General features: G+C 48.7%; 2 protein-coding genes across 2 annotated transcripts; both read left to right on the top strand.

Annotated features, from left to right (window-relative positions):
- The first annotated feature begins 6,151 nt into the window (after positions 1-6,151).
- LOC135384912 (uncharacterized) lies at positions 6,152-8,746 on the top strand. Its single transcript, XM_064614094.1, has 2 exons — positions 6,152-7,552; positions 7,838-8,746. Exons 1-2 carry the CDS (start codon positions 6,152-6,154, stop codon positions 8,744-8,746), a joined length of 2,310 nt encoding a protein of 769 aa, XP_064470164.1.
- Positions 8,747-9,970: 1,224 nt separating this feature from the next.
- On the top strand, positions 9,971-10,711 carry LOC135384911 (uncharacterized). Its single transcript, XM_064614093.1, has one exon. It carries the CDS (start codon positions 9,971-9,973, stop codon positions 10,709-10,711), a length of 741 nt encoding a protein of 246 aa, XP_064470163.1.
- Positions 10,712-16,090: the final 5,379 nt, after the last annotated feature.

Here is a 16,090-nt window from a genome sequence, read left to right as displayed (position 1 = left end):
TAATCACGAATCCTGCACAGCGTAGATTGTGGCAGGAGGCGCGATTATTTGCAACGAAAGTTCGTCGGTAGCTCGCGGTACATCCCCCTATCGTCAAGGCGCTTTCCTTCAACGCTCAGGGTAAAGCGGCGCATTTAGAATATTTTGTCCGTGTTTTCTAATGAAGTTATGCAATTTCAGTAGTCAAACAATTTGGGGAACTGTCAGATGGTCTACGGATACCCACCTGGGAAAGTTTACCTCTGTATCCCACCTCCTTTCTTTAAAAGTTATTTTCTTCGAAAATGGGGGCGCTATCCCCGAGTTACCCTAGGGGATTCCCTCTTTTAATTCCTGTGATATTACTTGTAAGGTTAGTACAGTTTTGCAATCCTCCATTGGATTTTCAGCCAGCCATAATCGCTTTGCACCGCACAATTGCGTTATTCTCACATCTTATAACACCATCTTTCTCAATGACACTAGTCACGCCTTCACCATTCTCATAAGAGCGAGAGGCACTCGACATGGTTCATCACTTCCTCTTTAGCTGTACCGTACACTCATTATGCCGTGTTCACAGGTAACAGCTACGTGTATGTCCCAGTGCTCACGTTTCTTTCTTGGTGTAGATCAAGGAATACCACCAGAAGCTTTATTCTGTAGACGTTATATTCACTACATGGCAAGAATCATGATAACCTTCAAAGTCGTGCGGAGTACAGTAAAGCTTTTTTCGACCTTTGCATAGTGTTCACATTTGTTTTAGAAACTAGAACTTATTCGAGGAACGTCAGAGACGGCGCTGACAACCTTCAACATCTTCATGACTTCTGACTGTTGCCGTTCTGGAGCACCACGGAGCGAATACATGCAGTAGCCCCACATCATTTTAGACCACACCTTGAAAACAAGGCTTGTGGTCTCTATCAGGGTTGCCAGATTGGGCTATAAACCGCCAAATTGGGCTAGTTTTTGTGACAGTTGGCGGGGTGTTTTTCATCTTGGCTATTTGGCTATTTTTGGGCTATTCCAGCGTTTCACGCCCACGTGCTCTCGGGCGACAGCGCACAACGATTGCCTACACTCTATTAATGCTTTTACGTTTTATAAGCACGTGGCAGGCAAGCCTTCTTTGCTTGCCACTGTCTAACGCGGCAGTCGAACGCATATTCAGCCAAGTCACGTTGATGAAAAAAAGACCTTAGGAAACAGAATAACAGCAACAACTTTATTTTATGAGAGTATTAGATGAGGCTTGAGAACATTCTTCACGTGAAATTCGCTCTGTGGACAAATAGAAATTTCTGTATAGACTTAGTCGCCGCTCATAGTCACAGTTGCTTCGCGGCGCTAACACGGAACAAACAAAATAAAATAAATACTTTGTGCCATCCGACACCTTCCTTCCGACACCTTCCTGAACAAGTTTACAAGCGAACTAATGTACCCATAAACCAAGAGTTTATGCCTGTGCGCTTCTCATAACCCATATATGCAAGTTGCATACTGTCCCGGTTTTGTGAACAGAGTAATGAAAACGCTTTTGGCTATTTTCGCTATTTTTTCTTGGCGTGCGTTGGCTATGTTTGGGCCAGGTGGGCGTAAGCAGCATCATCTCATGCATTTCTCCCGATTCAGCGCGTCAAACGGAGGCGGCAGCCATCAGACGTCCCGCAATTATTCGCACAGAAATTTCTCTCCCCATACTTGGCGCAAAGTATAAAGTGTAAGGTTGGATGATTGTTTGGGTCCAAGTGGATTACAGATTCAATCCAAGCCATCCAACCGGCAACTTGTCCAAGCTAAGCCTAAATGCTCCTAATGTCAACAATATGCAGTGCGAAGGCGAAGATGATGCGATTGATTGATTATTTAAAAGAAAACCAGGGCGAAGGTGATGCGAAATCTTCAGATTCTGCATTGAGGGAACGTATTTTAAAGTTCTCGGTCTACAATATGCTGCACAGTTTTGTGAAATTGGTAATTTGTGGCTTCCAGGCTTCAAGCCTTGTTTACGTCGTCACATTTGTTGGAGTAGTGTTCTCGGTGCTGTGGTCTTTACCTTTCCGTGTCATTTAGCACTTCTATCGTGAGCGGTCACCTGCGTTAGTTTTTGTGAATTCGTTTCAAATTTAGCGAAGTGAAGTACGCAGCATATGGATCATCGTGCACACACTAAAAAATTTCACACCTCTTAGGTGTTAAAAGGGCGTATTGCACAATTTACACCCCACACTTAAAGGACAACGGAAACGAAATTTGTCCATTGCAAAAAGGGGATCGAACAAGGTGTAAATATTATGTAAAATTATGGTGCCACTAGTATTTTGCAAGTACGCTGTGCGGATGGCCATATTTCTGACGATTACGAGAGCGCTGGGCCGCCCACTCGACACGATCGCCCATGGAGCGCGCCAAGCATTGCGGGAAAATCTGAGGAGCGCGTGACGTCAAATATCTCTCGCGCTCCATGTGCGGCTGCCCGGCACAAACACGGCGAGTTCTGAATAACGCCTGAAGATGTTTGATTCGGAGATCTCGTGGAAGTCTGAAGACAATATATCCTATGAGAGATGGGTTCGTACATGCTTCTTCGTCTCCGTTCTTTCCCCGTAGTAGGAATTAGACGTACGCCGAAACACCAAATGAAATGAAGCGAAATGAAAGTCAGGAACTCCAACAGGAGAGCCAACGTGCGTCACTTCCGTGGTCTGCTACGGCGGCGCGGCGACGCTCACCAGGGGCTCAGAGTGCTCCACGGCCGAATTTTATATCGCGATTGTGGCGGCGTTTCAACTAATATACGCAAATCTAAGTCGAATTCCGGATTGTTTTGGTACGCATCGCGATATGAGGCAAATAGCTTTGCAGCCTATTTTCGTTTCCGTCGTCCTTTAACTGTCTAACACCCATTTGAGTGTAAAGTAGGTGTATATTGCTTTTTACGCCCTTCTACCTGCTTTTTACACCCAAAGGGGTGTAAAAGGCGGGTCAGCTGCACACAGCATTTCTGTAATTTTAGCAGCGATGGGACTTATGCACTTTAGCTTCTGTTCGTTCTGTGCTGTGAGGATGGTCCATGCACTCCAGTGTGTTTAAGTGTCGCACTGAACATCATGCACAGTACTTAGAACTGCATATAATTAAATTATATGCAAATGATGCCAGACGACTTCTTACCCAGGCCAACTACCAAGACCCTATATATACAGTGTGGCGCAGGAAAGGTGGACCAGTGCCTAAGAGAGCGATACACAGAAACCTGACGCTATATATTTATGGTACCAGAGTTAAACAGGTGTTACTGTTGACGTGCACCTGTATGTAACTCAAGTACCACAAGTATAGCCTCAGGTTTCCGTTGATTGCCATTGGGATCTGCCACTTTCCTTGGCAAACCCTGTCTAGTACGTTCCCAGCGGTCATTAATGGGACGAACCAGGTACACCGTTCTAGGGGGTGTAACTGCTTACACCCTACAGACTTTACACCCAAATAGGTGTGAGTTATCAAACACCATTTTTACACTGGAAAGGGTGTAAAAAAGCTTCATGACACTTCGCTACTAGATGTGCGTGCTCACCTCGTTATCGGCCATCTTGTACAGCACGTGTCTTCTGTTTTGCACAAACTTTGGACCACCACGTGGTTAACGCGGATGCCTGTCGCGTGTGAAGATGACGAAAAAGAAGTTGCGCGAGCCATGTGTACACTTAGGAGACAGAAAGTCCCGGTTTGACTTGAACACCCCTCGTACTTTGTTCATCACATTGTCACATCTTCGTACAAATTATCCAGTGACATTTTGGAGCTTTCCGGTCCACCAGTAAGCTTCCCCTGTTCTACTTTATTCATCACGTAATCGTATTGTCGTGCGCATTGTACAGTATGATGCTGCTACACGATGCACCAATAAACATCCACTACATCACATTGACGTACATATTATCCAGTAAGATACTACAGCTTCACGATATACCAGTAACCTTTCCTTATTCTAATTTGTTCATCGCATTATCACATTGTCGTGCACATTTATCGTACACTTTATCCAGAACCATGCTCTAGCTTCACGATGCACTAGTAAGCTTCCCCTATATTAATTTGTTCATCACCTTTTCTCATTGTCGTACACGTTATCCAGTACCATGCTGGAGCTTCGTGATGCACAAGTAAGCTTCCCCTATTCTACTTTGTTCATCACATTATCACATTGTCCTACAAATTATCCAGTACCATGTTGCATCTTCACGATATACCAGTAAGGTTCCCCTATTCTACTTTGCTCGTCACATAATCATATTGTGGGACACATTATCCACTACCATGCTGCATCTTTACGACGCACCAGTTAGGTTCCCTATTCTGCCTTGTTCAGTAGATTGTCATTGTCCACACATCATCCAGTACCCTGTTGCAGCTGCACGTTGCACTCGTTAGCTTCCTTTACTCTACTTTGTTCAGAACATTGTCACATTGTCGTACACATTATCCTGGATAATGTGTACTGGTATGTGGTGTGTACTGTAATTATACTGGAGAAAATTTTCCAGTGCCATGTTGCAGCTTTACCATGCACCACTAAGCTTCCCCTGTTGTATTTTTTTTATCAAATTGCCCAATTAACAGCCTCGGTGGCTCAGTCGGTAGCGTGTTCGCCTTCTGATCACGAGATCGCGGGTTCGAACCCGGCCGAGGACGCCAGTAACTTGGTGGCAGGGTACAAGTTACTTAGACACGCCGTCTTCCGCGAGGGACGTTAAATACGGGGAGCCGTGTGATGAGCTTTCATCGCACGTTAAAGAACCCTCAAGTGGGCAAAAGTAATCCACAGATCGACCGCTGTGGCGTCGCTCATGGTCTCAGTTGTCTCGCGACGTAAACCCCCAATTATTATTAAATTGTCCCATTATGGTACACATTATCCCGCACCATGATGCAGCTTCACCATATACCAGTTAGCTTCCCTACCCAACGCATGTGCGTTTCGAGGCATCTCCTCCATATGAAAAGCTGGAGAGTCGCATCACTGGTAGAATGTAGCTGCTGACGGTCTAGAGGAACATGAAGTTACTGGCAACCTGAGCACATGGGTGTTGTAAGGAAGAAAATGTTGCAGTGGTTTGATTATGCACGTTACACAGGTCGCTCTAGTGCAACATGCGTCGAGTTTCATTGATCGTTCCGTTCGCTCTTCGTTCGTTTCTACACTGAACCCGCACCGGCGCCCAACACTGCGATGCACGGAAACGACGAACGGACCAACACACTAGGTACCACGTCCTCTATCTTGGCGTTGTAATTCCCTTCGTAACGACCTTTTCCGCACAGGAGTTCCACATGATGAGATATTTGCTGATTTGCTAGTGGACACTGATCAGGATGATAATTCGTGGCTTTACGTCTCAAGACAATTATGATCGTGAGCGACCCCACAGTGGTTGGTCTATTTTGCCCACATAAGGGTTTTTGAACATGCGCCAAAATCTATGCACATGGCACACTATGTCTAACTTCCCTCGCGGAACGAGAAAAGCGAAACGGTTCTGACAAGCTGGTGCATGACTGCGAAATAAAACCGAGACAAGGACGTACCCTTGGACGTACCTTTTGTCGCTTGTTGAGTTTGAATCTGCCCTGAGGAATTCCCCCCACCACACCTCGCCTGGAGCTGACCAGGTAACGTACAAAGCCCTCCGGAATCTCCACTTATGTGGGCGTCGGCTCCTCTTAGGCTCTTTACACAGGTACAGGTGAAGTTCCTGGCGTACAGGTGAAGTCCCACGAGGGTGGAAAACTGCAATGGTTGTTCCTCTTCTGAAACCGGCAGGTCGCTGCATGATATTGATTCCTTTCGCCCGATTACCCTTGTTACATATTTTTTTGACAAGTGTGAAAGACGAGGCCGGGAAAAGCTAACCACGCGAGGGAAGCGCACGTTCTGGCATTCTGCGATCCGGCCTGCTTGGAACCGGATGCTCTGCGAGACGGCTGCAACGCTGGGAGCTGTCTTCAAAGGACTTCTCATCATAATAAAGGGTTCGTTGTGTTTGGGAGCTGCGGAATTCAGGTCCAGTCATTCTTAGAGTGGAAGTTCCACAACATCACTGGTGCCGAAACCCGGGACCTGTCTTCGCAGCACGAGACTTCGACCATTCGGAGAGGAATCATGGACCGGCTCAAGCCCAAGCGAGCAGCACGCCGTGCCCAAGTAACGAGGATAGTCAACGAGGTCATCGACCTTCGACAGAATCTCAGCGTAAATAGGACCATGTTGAATGGACTACTGGCTCGATTGGAAGTGGCCGATCGGGAACTCCGAAAGGTGAATAAGGAGATTGAAGTCTACATCAAGGAGGACGAACTCGCAACGGAATGCGAAACCGTGTTTAGTTATGAGGAACAGGTGGCCAATGCCATGGCCGAGGTGCAAACCCGTCTAGCAGACCTTCACTCCGTGGAACAGCAGGCAACTTCGGTGACCTCAGAGGCTCTTTTGCCTGCCACGCCACGAGCCAGCGAGCAAGCTCCGGCAGGCGTCAAGCTCCCAAAGCTGCAACTGATGACTTACGGGGGCGAGCTCACCCAATGGCAGATGTTCTGGGAGCAATTTCGCACTGCGGTGCATGACAACCGGCGACTCAACAAGACTGAGAAGTTTCAGTACTTGACCACTTTGCTGAAAGGCCGAGCTGCAGCCGCCATCCGTGGGTTGCAGGCAACTGCTAGCAACTATGACGACGCCATCGAGATCCTGGTACAGCGTTTTGGAGATACGTACCAGATTGAGCGAGAGTATCTGGCCAAGCTACGAACTTTGCCAGGGGTAAAGTCCCGAAGAGACCCGTCAGGGCTCCGACGTCTGTACGACCACGTTCAAGCCAATGTTCGTGGCCTGAAAGCCCTGGGTGTAATGACAAGCAGCTACGCACCAATGTTGGCGGACATCCTTCTGTCGGCGATCCCTTCGGAAATGGTTGTCGAGCATCACAGGACCGTGCGGTATGGAACGACTGCCCTCCGCGACACTAGAGCCGTTCAGAGCGCGACGGCCACACCGGAAGCTCAAGTTGCTACAGCCGAGGGAGGGACAGATGAGTTGACTAAGGTTCTCAACTTCATTGGCATCGAATTGGAGAGTCTAGAGCGATCGGGGGTCAAAGACTCCAAGCCGCCATCGGGGACTAAACCGTACCATGCCCAAGGAAGCAGGAGTGTTCCCACTGGGATGGTTCTTCAAAGTACCACCGAGAGCGCTATAAAGTGTGCATTCTGCTCCTCAGTTCAACACGACACGGTAGACTGCCAAGAGAACCTACCAGTAGCCGAGAAAATGAAGAGGCTGGCGAAAGAGGTGCGGTGCTTCCGGTGCACCAGAAGAGGACATCGTTCAAGGTACTGTCGCGCCAAAGTGACCTGCAGCAGTTGTGGCAGCAGGCACGTTGCCGTAGTCTGCAACCCGTCGCGATCACAACCTGAACGTGCTTCTGACGCCGTGGCGATGATCAGTGTGATGGCAGCGAGCAACCAGATCATAAGTAACAAAGACAAGCGACCTCATGACACGGAGGTACTACTACAAACTTTTCGGGCTTGGGTTTCATCTGACACTGCGTGTACCCAGCTACGAGGGGTGGTGGACGGAGGGAGTCAAAAAACGTTCATTCGAGAGGATATTGCGCAAAAGCTCAAGTTACAAGTTGTTGGTGAGGCGAAGCTACACATCCACACCTTCGCAAACTAAGCCACAACCACCAAAGTCCACCTGGGGAGAGTAGTAGAAGTGCACCTGCGAAGCCAGTACAGTCCACTTGACTACGTGATACGTGCAGTCACTGTCCCGTTCATCTGCCAGGATCTTCCCGAAGTGCCTACCACTCAGCAGTTTGTGGAATTGTTACGACGAGAAGGACATCTAATTGCGGACGACGTTCTATTCCCAAGCGTGAACTGTGAAGCAGGCATTGGTCTACTGGTTGGCAGCGACGAATTGTGGAGACTCTTAACAGGAGACGTGAAGAGGGACAAACAGGACGACAGATTGGTAGCCATTGATACGGTCTTTGGCTGGACCTTCCAAGGAACCTCACGTCTCAGCAGTGAGTGCACGGAACGATCGACAACAGCCGTGTGCGTCCTAAGGATGGGATGCACAGCCGAAGAACAAGACGTGATAAAAAACTTCTGGGAGTTGGATAGCATCGGCATTCGGGATGAAGTCATGACCAACACCGAACATGACCAGCTAGTGCTGGATGAGTTTAAGCGAAACATTAAGATGCTGGTCGGACGCTACGAAGTGGCCTTGCCATGGAAAAGTCTCAAGGGGGAGCTAGGCAGCAACCTTGAAGTCGCCGAAAAGCGGTTGCAAGGGCTTGTGAAACGTTTAGCCCACAGTGACGCCATCCAGCAGTACGACGAGGTCATCCGGAACTACCTAACAAACTGGCACGCGGAGGTAGTCTCCACCAACTGCGCGAAGCCTGAGCGGATCTACTACATGCCTCACAGAGCTGTGGTCCGTAACGAGTCATCAACCACAAAGGTTCGAGTGGTGTTCGACGCCTCGTCGCACGCGCCAGGTGTTCCTTCAGTCAACGATCATCTGGAGAAAGGCCCGAAATTAGGAGCAGATCTAATTCCCGTATTGCTGCGCTTCAGATTACACAAAGTAGCAATCACCGCTGACATTCAAAAGGCGTTCCTGCAGATTGGCATCAAAGAAGAAGACAGGGATGCACTGAGGTTTTTGTGGTTCTCTTAAGCTCCATCGCAGAACAACCCACACCCAGACGTCCAGTGCTGGAGAATGACAAGAGTGCCTTTCGGTACGACGTCAAGTCCCTTCTTGTTGACTGCGACTATGCAGCACCATCTACGGTCAGTGGACGAGCCCGATAGAGACCTTGTTAACAAATTAATTGACGCATTCTACGTCGACGATCTGCTTCTTGGCGTAGCCAACGATGAAGAAGGAAAGAAAATCGTCCAAAGGGCTCAAGACCTCCTAGAGAAGGCAGGCATGAAGTTATCGAAATGGACTTCAAATTCAGCTGAGCTCCAAGACATGTTCTTGAATACACACGTTGGCATCCTGAACGACGAGAAGCAGTTTTCAGAGCTGTCGCAGACAAAGGTCCTCGGTGTGGCGTGGGATAGGCGCAGCGACAGGTTACGGTTCTCAGCGGATCATCTCATGGAAGTAATCTCTGACATGAGAGACACCAAGAGGGCTATATTGGGAGCGTCCGCTAGGCTGTTCGACCCGTTAGGCTTCTTATCCCCGTACACTATCAGAGCTAAAGCTCTTCCAAGAGCTTTGGAAGGCGAAGCTGGATTGGGATACGAGAATTCCTGACGATTTGGCCAAGAAGTGGCATGCGTGGCGCGCTGAGCTACCCGACCTACGGGACGTGTCCGTGCAACGATGCGTACTCCCGGAGAGTGGTTCGGTACGGTACCAACTCCACATCTTCACAGACGCCAGTCCAAGTGCCTATGGAGCGTGTGCATTCCTTCGAAGCACAAGTGACACCATGGAGACGAAAGTGGTTCTACACTTCGCCAAATCACGCGTGGCGCCACTGAAAGTCATCACGCTGCCCAGACTAGAGCTACTGGGAGCTGTGGTTGGTGTTCGAATCGGGAAATTTCTACATCAAGCACTGGCTCTACCGGATGAGGAGATGACTTTCTGGACAGACTCCACTATTACACTGAGTTGGATCCAGAGTAAAGCAAGCAGGTGGAAACCCTTCGTCAGAAACAGGGTAGCTGAGATCCAAGAAAAGAGCAGTGTGCAGCAGTGGAGGCACTGCCCTGGGTATGAGAGAACCCCGCGGACGCGGTGACGAGAGGACAAACTGTCAAGACGTTGTCTCGAAACAAACAGTGGTTCGAGGGGCCATCTTGGCTTTCGAAGCCGGAGCAGTTTTGGCCGGAACAGCATCAGAATGATGTCAGTGCCTTCAGCAGTGTCACGGATGAAATGACAAAAGCGGCGGTTCTGACAACTGGCGCAGAAGCAACTTCCCCTTTGTTCGACCTTGCTACGTACAGCGACTACAACCGCGCTCTGCGCGTTACCAGCTGGGTCAGAAGGTTCACGGAAAACTGCCGTCGTAGCGTGCGAACCACCGGGCCGCCTACAGCCATCGAGATAGCAGAGTCAGAGACGTTTTGGGTGAAACACACTCAGAAGGAAGTCTTTCCTGAAGAGATTCAAGCGCTGACAAAGAATCGTAGAATCAGCGAAACTTCAAGGATAGCTCAGCTCAACCCTTTTCTCGACGAAGGTGGAGTAATGCGGCTAGAGGGCCGGCTTCAGTGTTCAGACAACTGTGAGGATATCAAACATCCCATCATACTACCGAAATGCCACGCCTTGGCTAGGCTGATTATTATGAACACGCACCGACGCATGCTACACGGCGGGGTACAGACGACAATGTCGGCTTTGCGTGAAAGATGGTGGTTGCTTCAAGCTAGACAGGCAGTGAAGTCGGTCATCCACCGGTGTGCTGTCTGCGTGAAATTCCGGGCACGACCAGCGTCTGCGCCAACAGCACCGCTGCCAGCTACCCGGACCGACCCGACTCACCCATATGATACCACGGGTGTGGACTTTGCTGGCCCCCTATATGTGAAGACCACAACCAACACGGCATCACCAAAGTGTTATGTCGTACTTTTCACTTGTGCGACCACGAGAGCTGTACATCTGGAGTAGGCGACGGATTTAACAGCGAGAGCCTTCGTCATGGCGTTCCGGCGATTTTTGTCAAGGAGAGGGGTACCGTCTACCATCTACAGCGACAACGCTCTGGCCTTCAAGAAAGCGGCACGAGACATCCGAGAGCTATGGAAAGCCATGTGCAGCACCGAGTTTCAAGATTTTGTCTTGACAAAACGGATTCACTGGCAATTTATAGTCGAGAGGGCAGCCTGGTGGGGCGGCATGTGGGAACGGATGGTTCGAACTGTCAAGAACTGTCTACGCCGATCCCTGGGTCGCCAAAGTCTCACATTCGAGGAGCTAGAAACGCTTCTCTCAGAAGTAGAAGCTGTCGTAAACTCAAGACCATTAACCTTTCTACATTCGAGTCCAGAGGAACCCATCGCGCTCACTCCAGCGCACCTGCTGATCGGAAAGACTTTGACGGCCTTGCCGGAACAACCTGCGGCTCCTGTGAAGCCTTCGACAGCCAGTACAGCGGTCAAAAGATGGCGTCACCGACAACAGATTGCGGACAGGTTTTGGAAGAGGTGAAAACACGAGTACCTCCTTGAACTTCGGTCGGCACATTTGTGTCGCGCTCAACGTAACCAAAGAGCACTTGGCGAAGGTGATGTGGTCCTACTGCATGAAGACAAGGCGCCAAGGAGCATGTGGAAGCTCGTGAAGGTGACCGAGCTGTATAGGGGGCGAGACGGCAACGTACGTGCCTGTCAAGTCAGACTACCCAGTGGAACTGTGACTCGTCGCCCTGTACAGTTACTGTACCCATTAGAACTTGACTATAATTGACTCTTGAGTGACTTGAACGTTTTTTTTTTGTTTGTTTTTTTTGCGCGGGGGAGGATGTTACATATTTTTTTGACAAGTGTGAAAGACGAGGCCGGGAAAAGCTAACCACGCGAGGGAAGCGCACGTTCTGGCATTCTGCGATCCGACCTGCTCGGAACCGCATGCTCTGCGAGACGGCTGCAACGCTGGGAGCTGTCTTCAAAGGACTTCTCATCATAATAAAGGGTTCGTTGTGTTTGGGAGCTGCGGAATTCAGGTCCAGTCATTCTTAGAGTGGAAGTTCCACAACACCCTCACAAGCTGCGTTGCGAAGACAATGGAGCGCATGGTTTTCCGCCGCTTGAACTGGTACCTGGAAAGCACGCGCTTTTTTCCTGAGGTGATGGCAGGCTTTTGTCAGGGACGTTCAGCGATTGACAACGTACTCTATCTCGTCGCTGAAGTGCAACAAGCGAAGGCTGAAGGCAACCTCACCGGTGCAGTTTTTCTCGACGTAGAGAAACCTTATGACAACGTGTTGCAGAGCGACATCATCGCGACCCTACAAGAGGCCGAAACAGGAGGTTGCGCCGTGTCATGGATCCAGGACTTTCTATCCGTGCGCACAATGGAAGGTGACACCGCTTTCCATCACTTCCGTCGTGGTGTCACACAGGGAAGTGTATTGAGCTCTCTCCTCTTTAATGTTATAATGGCTTCGCGTCCTGCCCAGCTGCGTGATCATACCCGCATCACTCTGTACGCAGACGACATCTGTATGGACCTCTGCCACCCGTCGAGACACCTTCCAACGCCGGTTACAATGCGCCTTCGATTCCATTGTAGAATACCTTGCCGACCGAGGCCTATCGGTCTCCCCTGCTAAGACCGTTGCCATGGCATTCACCCGACGCGTATTCCAAAGGTATCCATTGTTCGTCAGTGGGACACCGCTGGACTTTGTGCCTCATTGCAAGTACCTTGGCGTGACATTAGACAGAGGCATGACGTGGTCCTGGCACGTAATAACAATAGCCACCAAAACCAGCGTTTTTTTTTTAATGCTCTACGTTGCATTGCTGGATCGTCGTGGGGCCCTTCATGCGCTGACCTGTCACGTGCACACAGCGTTGATTCTGGGCACACTGCTGTACAGCCTGCCTATTCTACACGGCCTCAGCATATCCGGAGAGCGTGAGCTTCTCAATATTCAGGCTCGAAGCCTCCACGTCTGTTTGGGAGTTTCTAGAACGACAGAGACCTGTCCTGGCAGAGGCACGCGAAATGCCAGCAGGCGTCCAACGAGACGTGGAAACACTCCGGATATACGCGCGGTACCTCACACAGCAGCCCTACTATTATCTTCGGCTCATTTGCTGTTGACCGCCTGAAAGTGTACCTCCCCACCACGCCATCAGTGCGTTCCTATGCCCCGACAATGTGGACTCTTCGCAGGCCTCCTGTATGTGACCACATTCCTGGTCTTCTGAAGAAAAACTCTTTACCTCCCGTTGTTGCTCACCAACTTACGCTGGAGCACCTCAACTCAGCGTACTCTCAACGACTCCCTGTGTACACCGATGGATCAGTGTCTCAAGGCGGATCAACAGCAGCCTTTTATATCCCACATGAAAACCTTGAAGTGGCGCACAAGCTCCCCTACGAAACGTCATCTACCGAGTCCGAGCAATTCACCATAGGCTAGTTCCATCTCAAATCGAACAATCCGGTACACTTGATGTATCGAATGAACGGGAAAAAAATATATGTTGAAGCCATCGGTGAGTTAGGAGAAATAAACGCTTTCCGAATTCTCTGCGCTGCGCGGTTCGGGAAATAGGAGAGGAGGAAAAGCTGCCTCTCATAAGGCGACGTCGTCGCGAGCGGGTTTGAGCGTTCGCTACAAGGCCATTTCTTCTCGCATTATAATAATTTCTTGATCTGGCTTTAGACCACTTAGGGCACAATAGGATCCTTCGTTGGCAGTGCTGCACCGGTTTTTATCTGTCTGCAAAAAAATATAAAAGTTGACTCAAAGTGCCGAAAAACACCATATTCACTGCAGCTTTGCGGACGATGTACAAAACGGATAAGACTGAGCTTTATGCCGTTTAATTTGTCATTCATAGGGCTATCGAATGATGTATAATTTGTTGCTCTACTCTGTAAGGAACGTAAGCGATACCGCTTTTAGTAGCACCATACCACCGAAAAATGACGAACTTCGGAAGCCTTTATCTAAAAAACCCCACCAAGAACTTGCCTCGAAAATTTTATATGTTGTAGGTAGTTCCTTAGACCATGCACAGAAGCAAAATCAAAATTCGGACTTGATCGGTAGGCGCACTGTGAATTTTTTGCCAGCCCTATACGCGGAGCGCATTCAAGCGGAGGCACCGTGTCCCGCGTGTTGCAAAATCGAATTTTCCAAAGGGACTTTGAACTTCTGTCTTCATATAAAAAGTAATTGCTGTCATTTGAAACCATTCTGAGGTTTCAAGGTTTCCTTTTCAAGGTTCTGAGCGTTTGCGTTCATAACAATGGTGTAATCGCTGAATCTAGATTGTGGAGCAACCAGATGTGCTGGCATTTTTTGCGGGATGTCACACATGCATTGCAAGTGCTGGGAGCCCGGGAAGAACAGAATGATTTTACATCTTTGTAAGAGGCATATCTGTTCAGGGTTATTCTAAACAAGCATATTTACTGTACGCATTATGGCAGGAGGGACGCAGTGAATGCCAGTATTCTTTGAATCATTTCTTTCCTACGGCCCATGACCTCGGACGGGGGAAATTGCACTCAGGAAAATGTTGTTGTGTAGTGCCATACGCACACACTCAAGGCTAATTCATGGTACTTTTTGTGAACATTGCCGAAACAGCCCGACTGGCGCCGCTGTCCGACATGTTATTCGGTTCGACATGCTGCGACCATGGGAAGGTCCTGATCGCATTTACTCACTGAAGACACCTTGCGCAAAGTTTCGCCTACACACAGAAGACGCTTCACTCACTTCAAGACTACAGAAGTGCATGGAGTGCCCTTATACAGAGTGTGCGACGGCATCTGCATTACTGTAGCGTGTCATCCTGGTATGTCACCTACCTCAATGGCCACTTCGTTGTACTGCTCTGATCGTGTGGATTTCGCAGCTGACTACCGCATCATACATAAGAAAAAAGTGCTATAGACAAAATATTTTCGCTTTGCTTCGGAGATCGGCGTAGCTGCCATAAAGACTGTGGTTCCACCAGATCAAGCCGAAGGCGTAACAGAAATGGGCTAGCTATGCAGAAGCTACTTCAAGTACTTCACAGCAAAGGTGGCTGAATCACAACACGCAGCAATGTTGCCCACATTTGAAAGAAAATCTGACAAGAACCTGCCATCAAAAGTAACATTAAGGAAATGGCTCCACAACGGCCTAAAGCAGTTCATGACACGAGCACTCTCATCCACCCGGAATGCTCTGCATAACTTACGTTAACCCCCCCCCCCCTCCCCCTTCTTACCTTCGTCACCTTGTCTTCTTCGCTGTCTAGCTCTTGCTATTCTGTGTACTGTAAATATGCTTCGATATGATCACCGTGGACAAATATACCTCTTATAAAGACGCAAAAGTATTCTAAAGCATTCTGTCCTTCACGGGCTCCTAGCACTTGCAATGCATGTGTGTCATCCCGCAAAAAAATGTGAGCACATATGGTTGCTCCACAATCTATATTCAGCGATTACAACACTATTATGAACGCAAGCGCTCAGAACGGTTTCAAATGATAGCAATTACTTTTTATGTGAAGACAGAAGTTGAAAGCCCCTTTGGAAAATTCGATTTTTCAACACGCGGGACACGGTGCCACGGATTGAATGCGCTCCGTGTATAGGGCTGGCAAAAAATTCACAGTGCGCCTACCGATAAAGTCCGACTTTTGATTTTTCTTCTGTGCATAGTCTAAGGAATTACCTACAACATATAAAATTTTCGAGGCAAGTTTTTGGTGGGGTTTTTTAGATAAAGGCTTCCGAAATTCGTCATTTTTCGGTGGTATGGTGCTACTTACAGAGGTATCGCTTACGTTCCTGGCAGAGTAGAGCAACAAATTATACATCATTCGATAGCCAGATGAATGACAAATTAAACGGCATGAAGCTCAATCTTATCCGTTTTGTATATCGTCCGCAAAGTTGCAGTGAATATGGTGCTTTTCGGCACTTTGAGTCAACTTTGATATTTTTTTGTAGACAAACAAAAACTGACACAGCACTGCCAACGCAGGATCCTATTGTGCCCTAAGTGGTCTAAAGCCTGATCAAGAAATTTCTATAATGCGACAAGAAATAGCCTTGTAGCGAACGCTCAAACCCGCGCGCGACGACATCATATTATGAGAGGCAGTTTTTTCCTCCTCTCCTACTTTCCGAACCGCGCAGCGCAGAGAATTCGGAAAGCGTTTATTTCACCTAACTCACCGATGGCTTCAATATATATTTTTTTCCCGTTCATTCGAAACATCAAGTGTACCGGATTGTTCGATTTGAGATGGAACTAGCCCATACTGACTGCGTTGAACCACATAGCGGGATCAGCGCATGGAGCTT

This window comes from Ornithodoros turicata, chromosome 2 (genome assembly GCF_037126465.1).
Source record: "Ornithodoros turicata isolate Travis chromosome 2, ASM3712646v1, whole genome shotgun sequence".
Lineage (NCBI taxonomy): Eukaryota > Metazoa > Arthropoda > Arachnida > Ixodida > Argasidae > Ornithodoros > Ornithodoros turicata.
Note: the sequence above shows the minus strand (reverse complement) of the source record. Positions and strands in the feature narration are given on the sequence as shown.

Excerpts from the sequence above, each read along its gene's own strand:
- LOC135384912 (XM_064614094.1), top strand. The coding sequence starts at position 6,152 with ATGGACCGGCTCAAGCCCAAGCGAGCAGCACGCCGTGCCCAAGTAACG. Across the intron at positions 7,553-7,837 it reads AGCGACCTCATGACACGGAG|GATCTTCCCGAAGTGCCTAC; the intron begins GTACTACTACAA and ends TTCATCTGCCAG.
- LOC135384911 (XM_064614093.1), top strand. The coding sequence starts at position 9,971 with ATGACAAAAGCGGCGGTTCTGACAACTGGCGCAGAAGCAACTTCCCCT.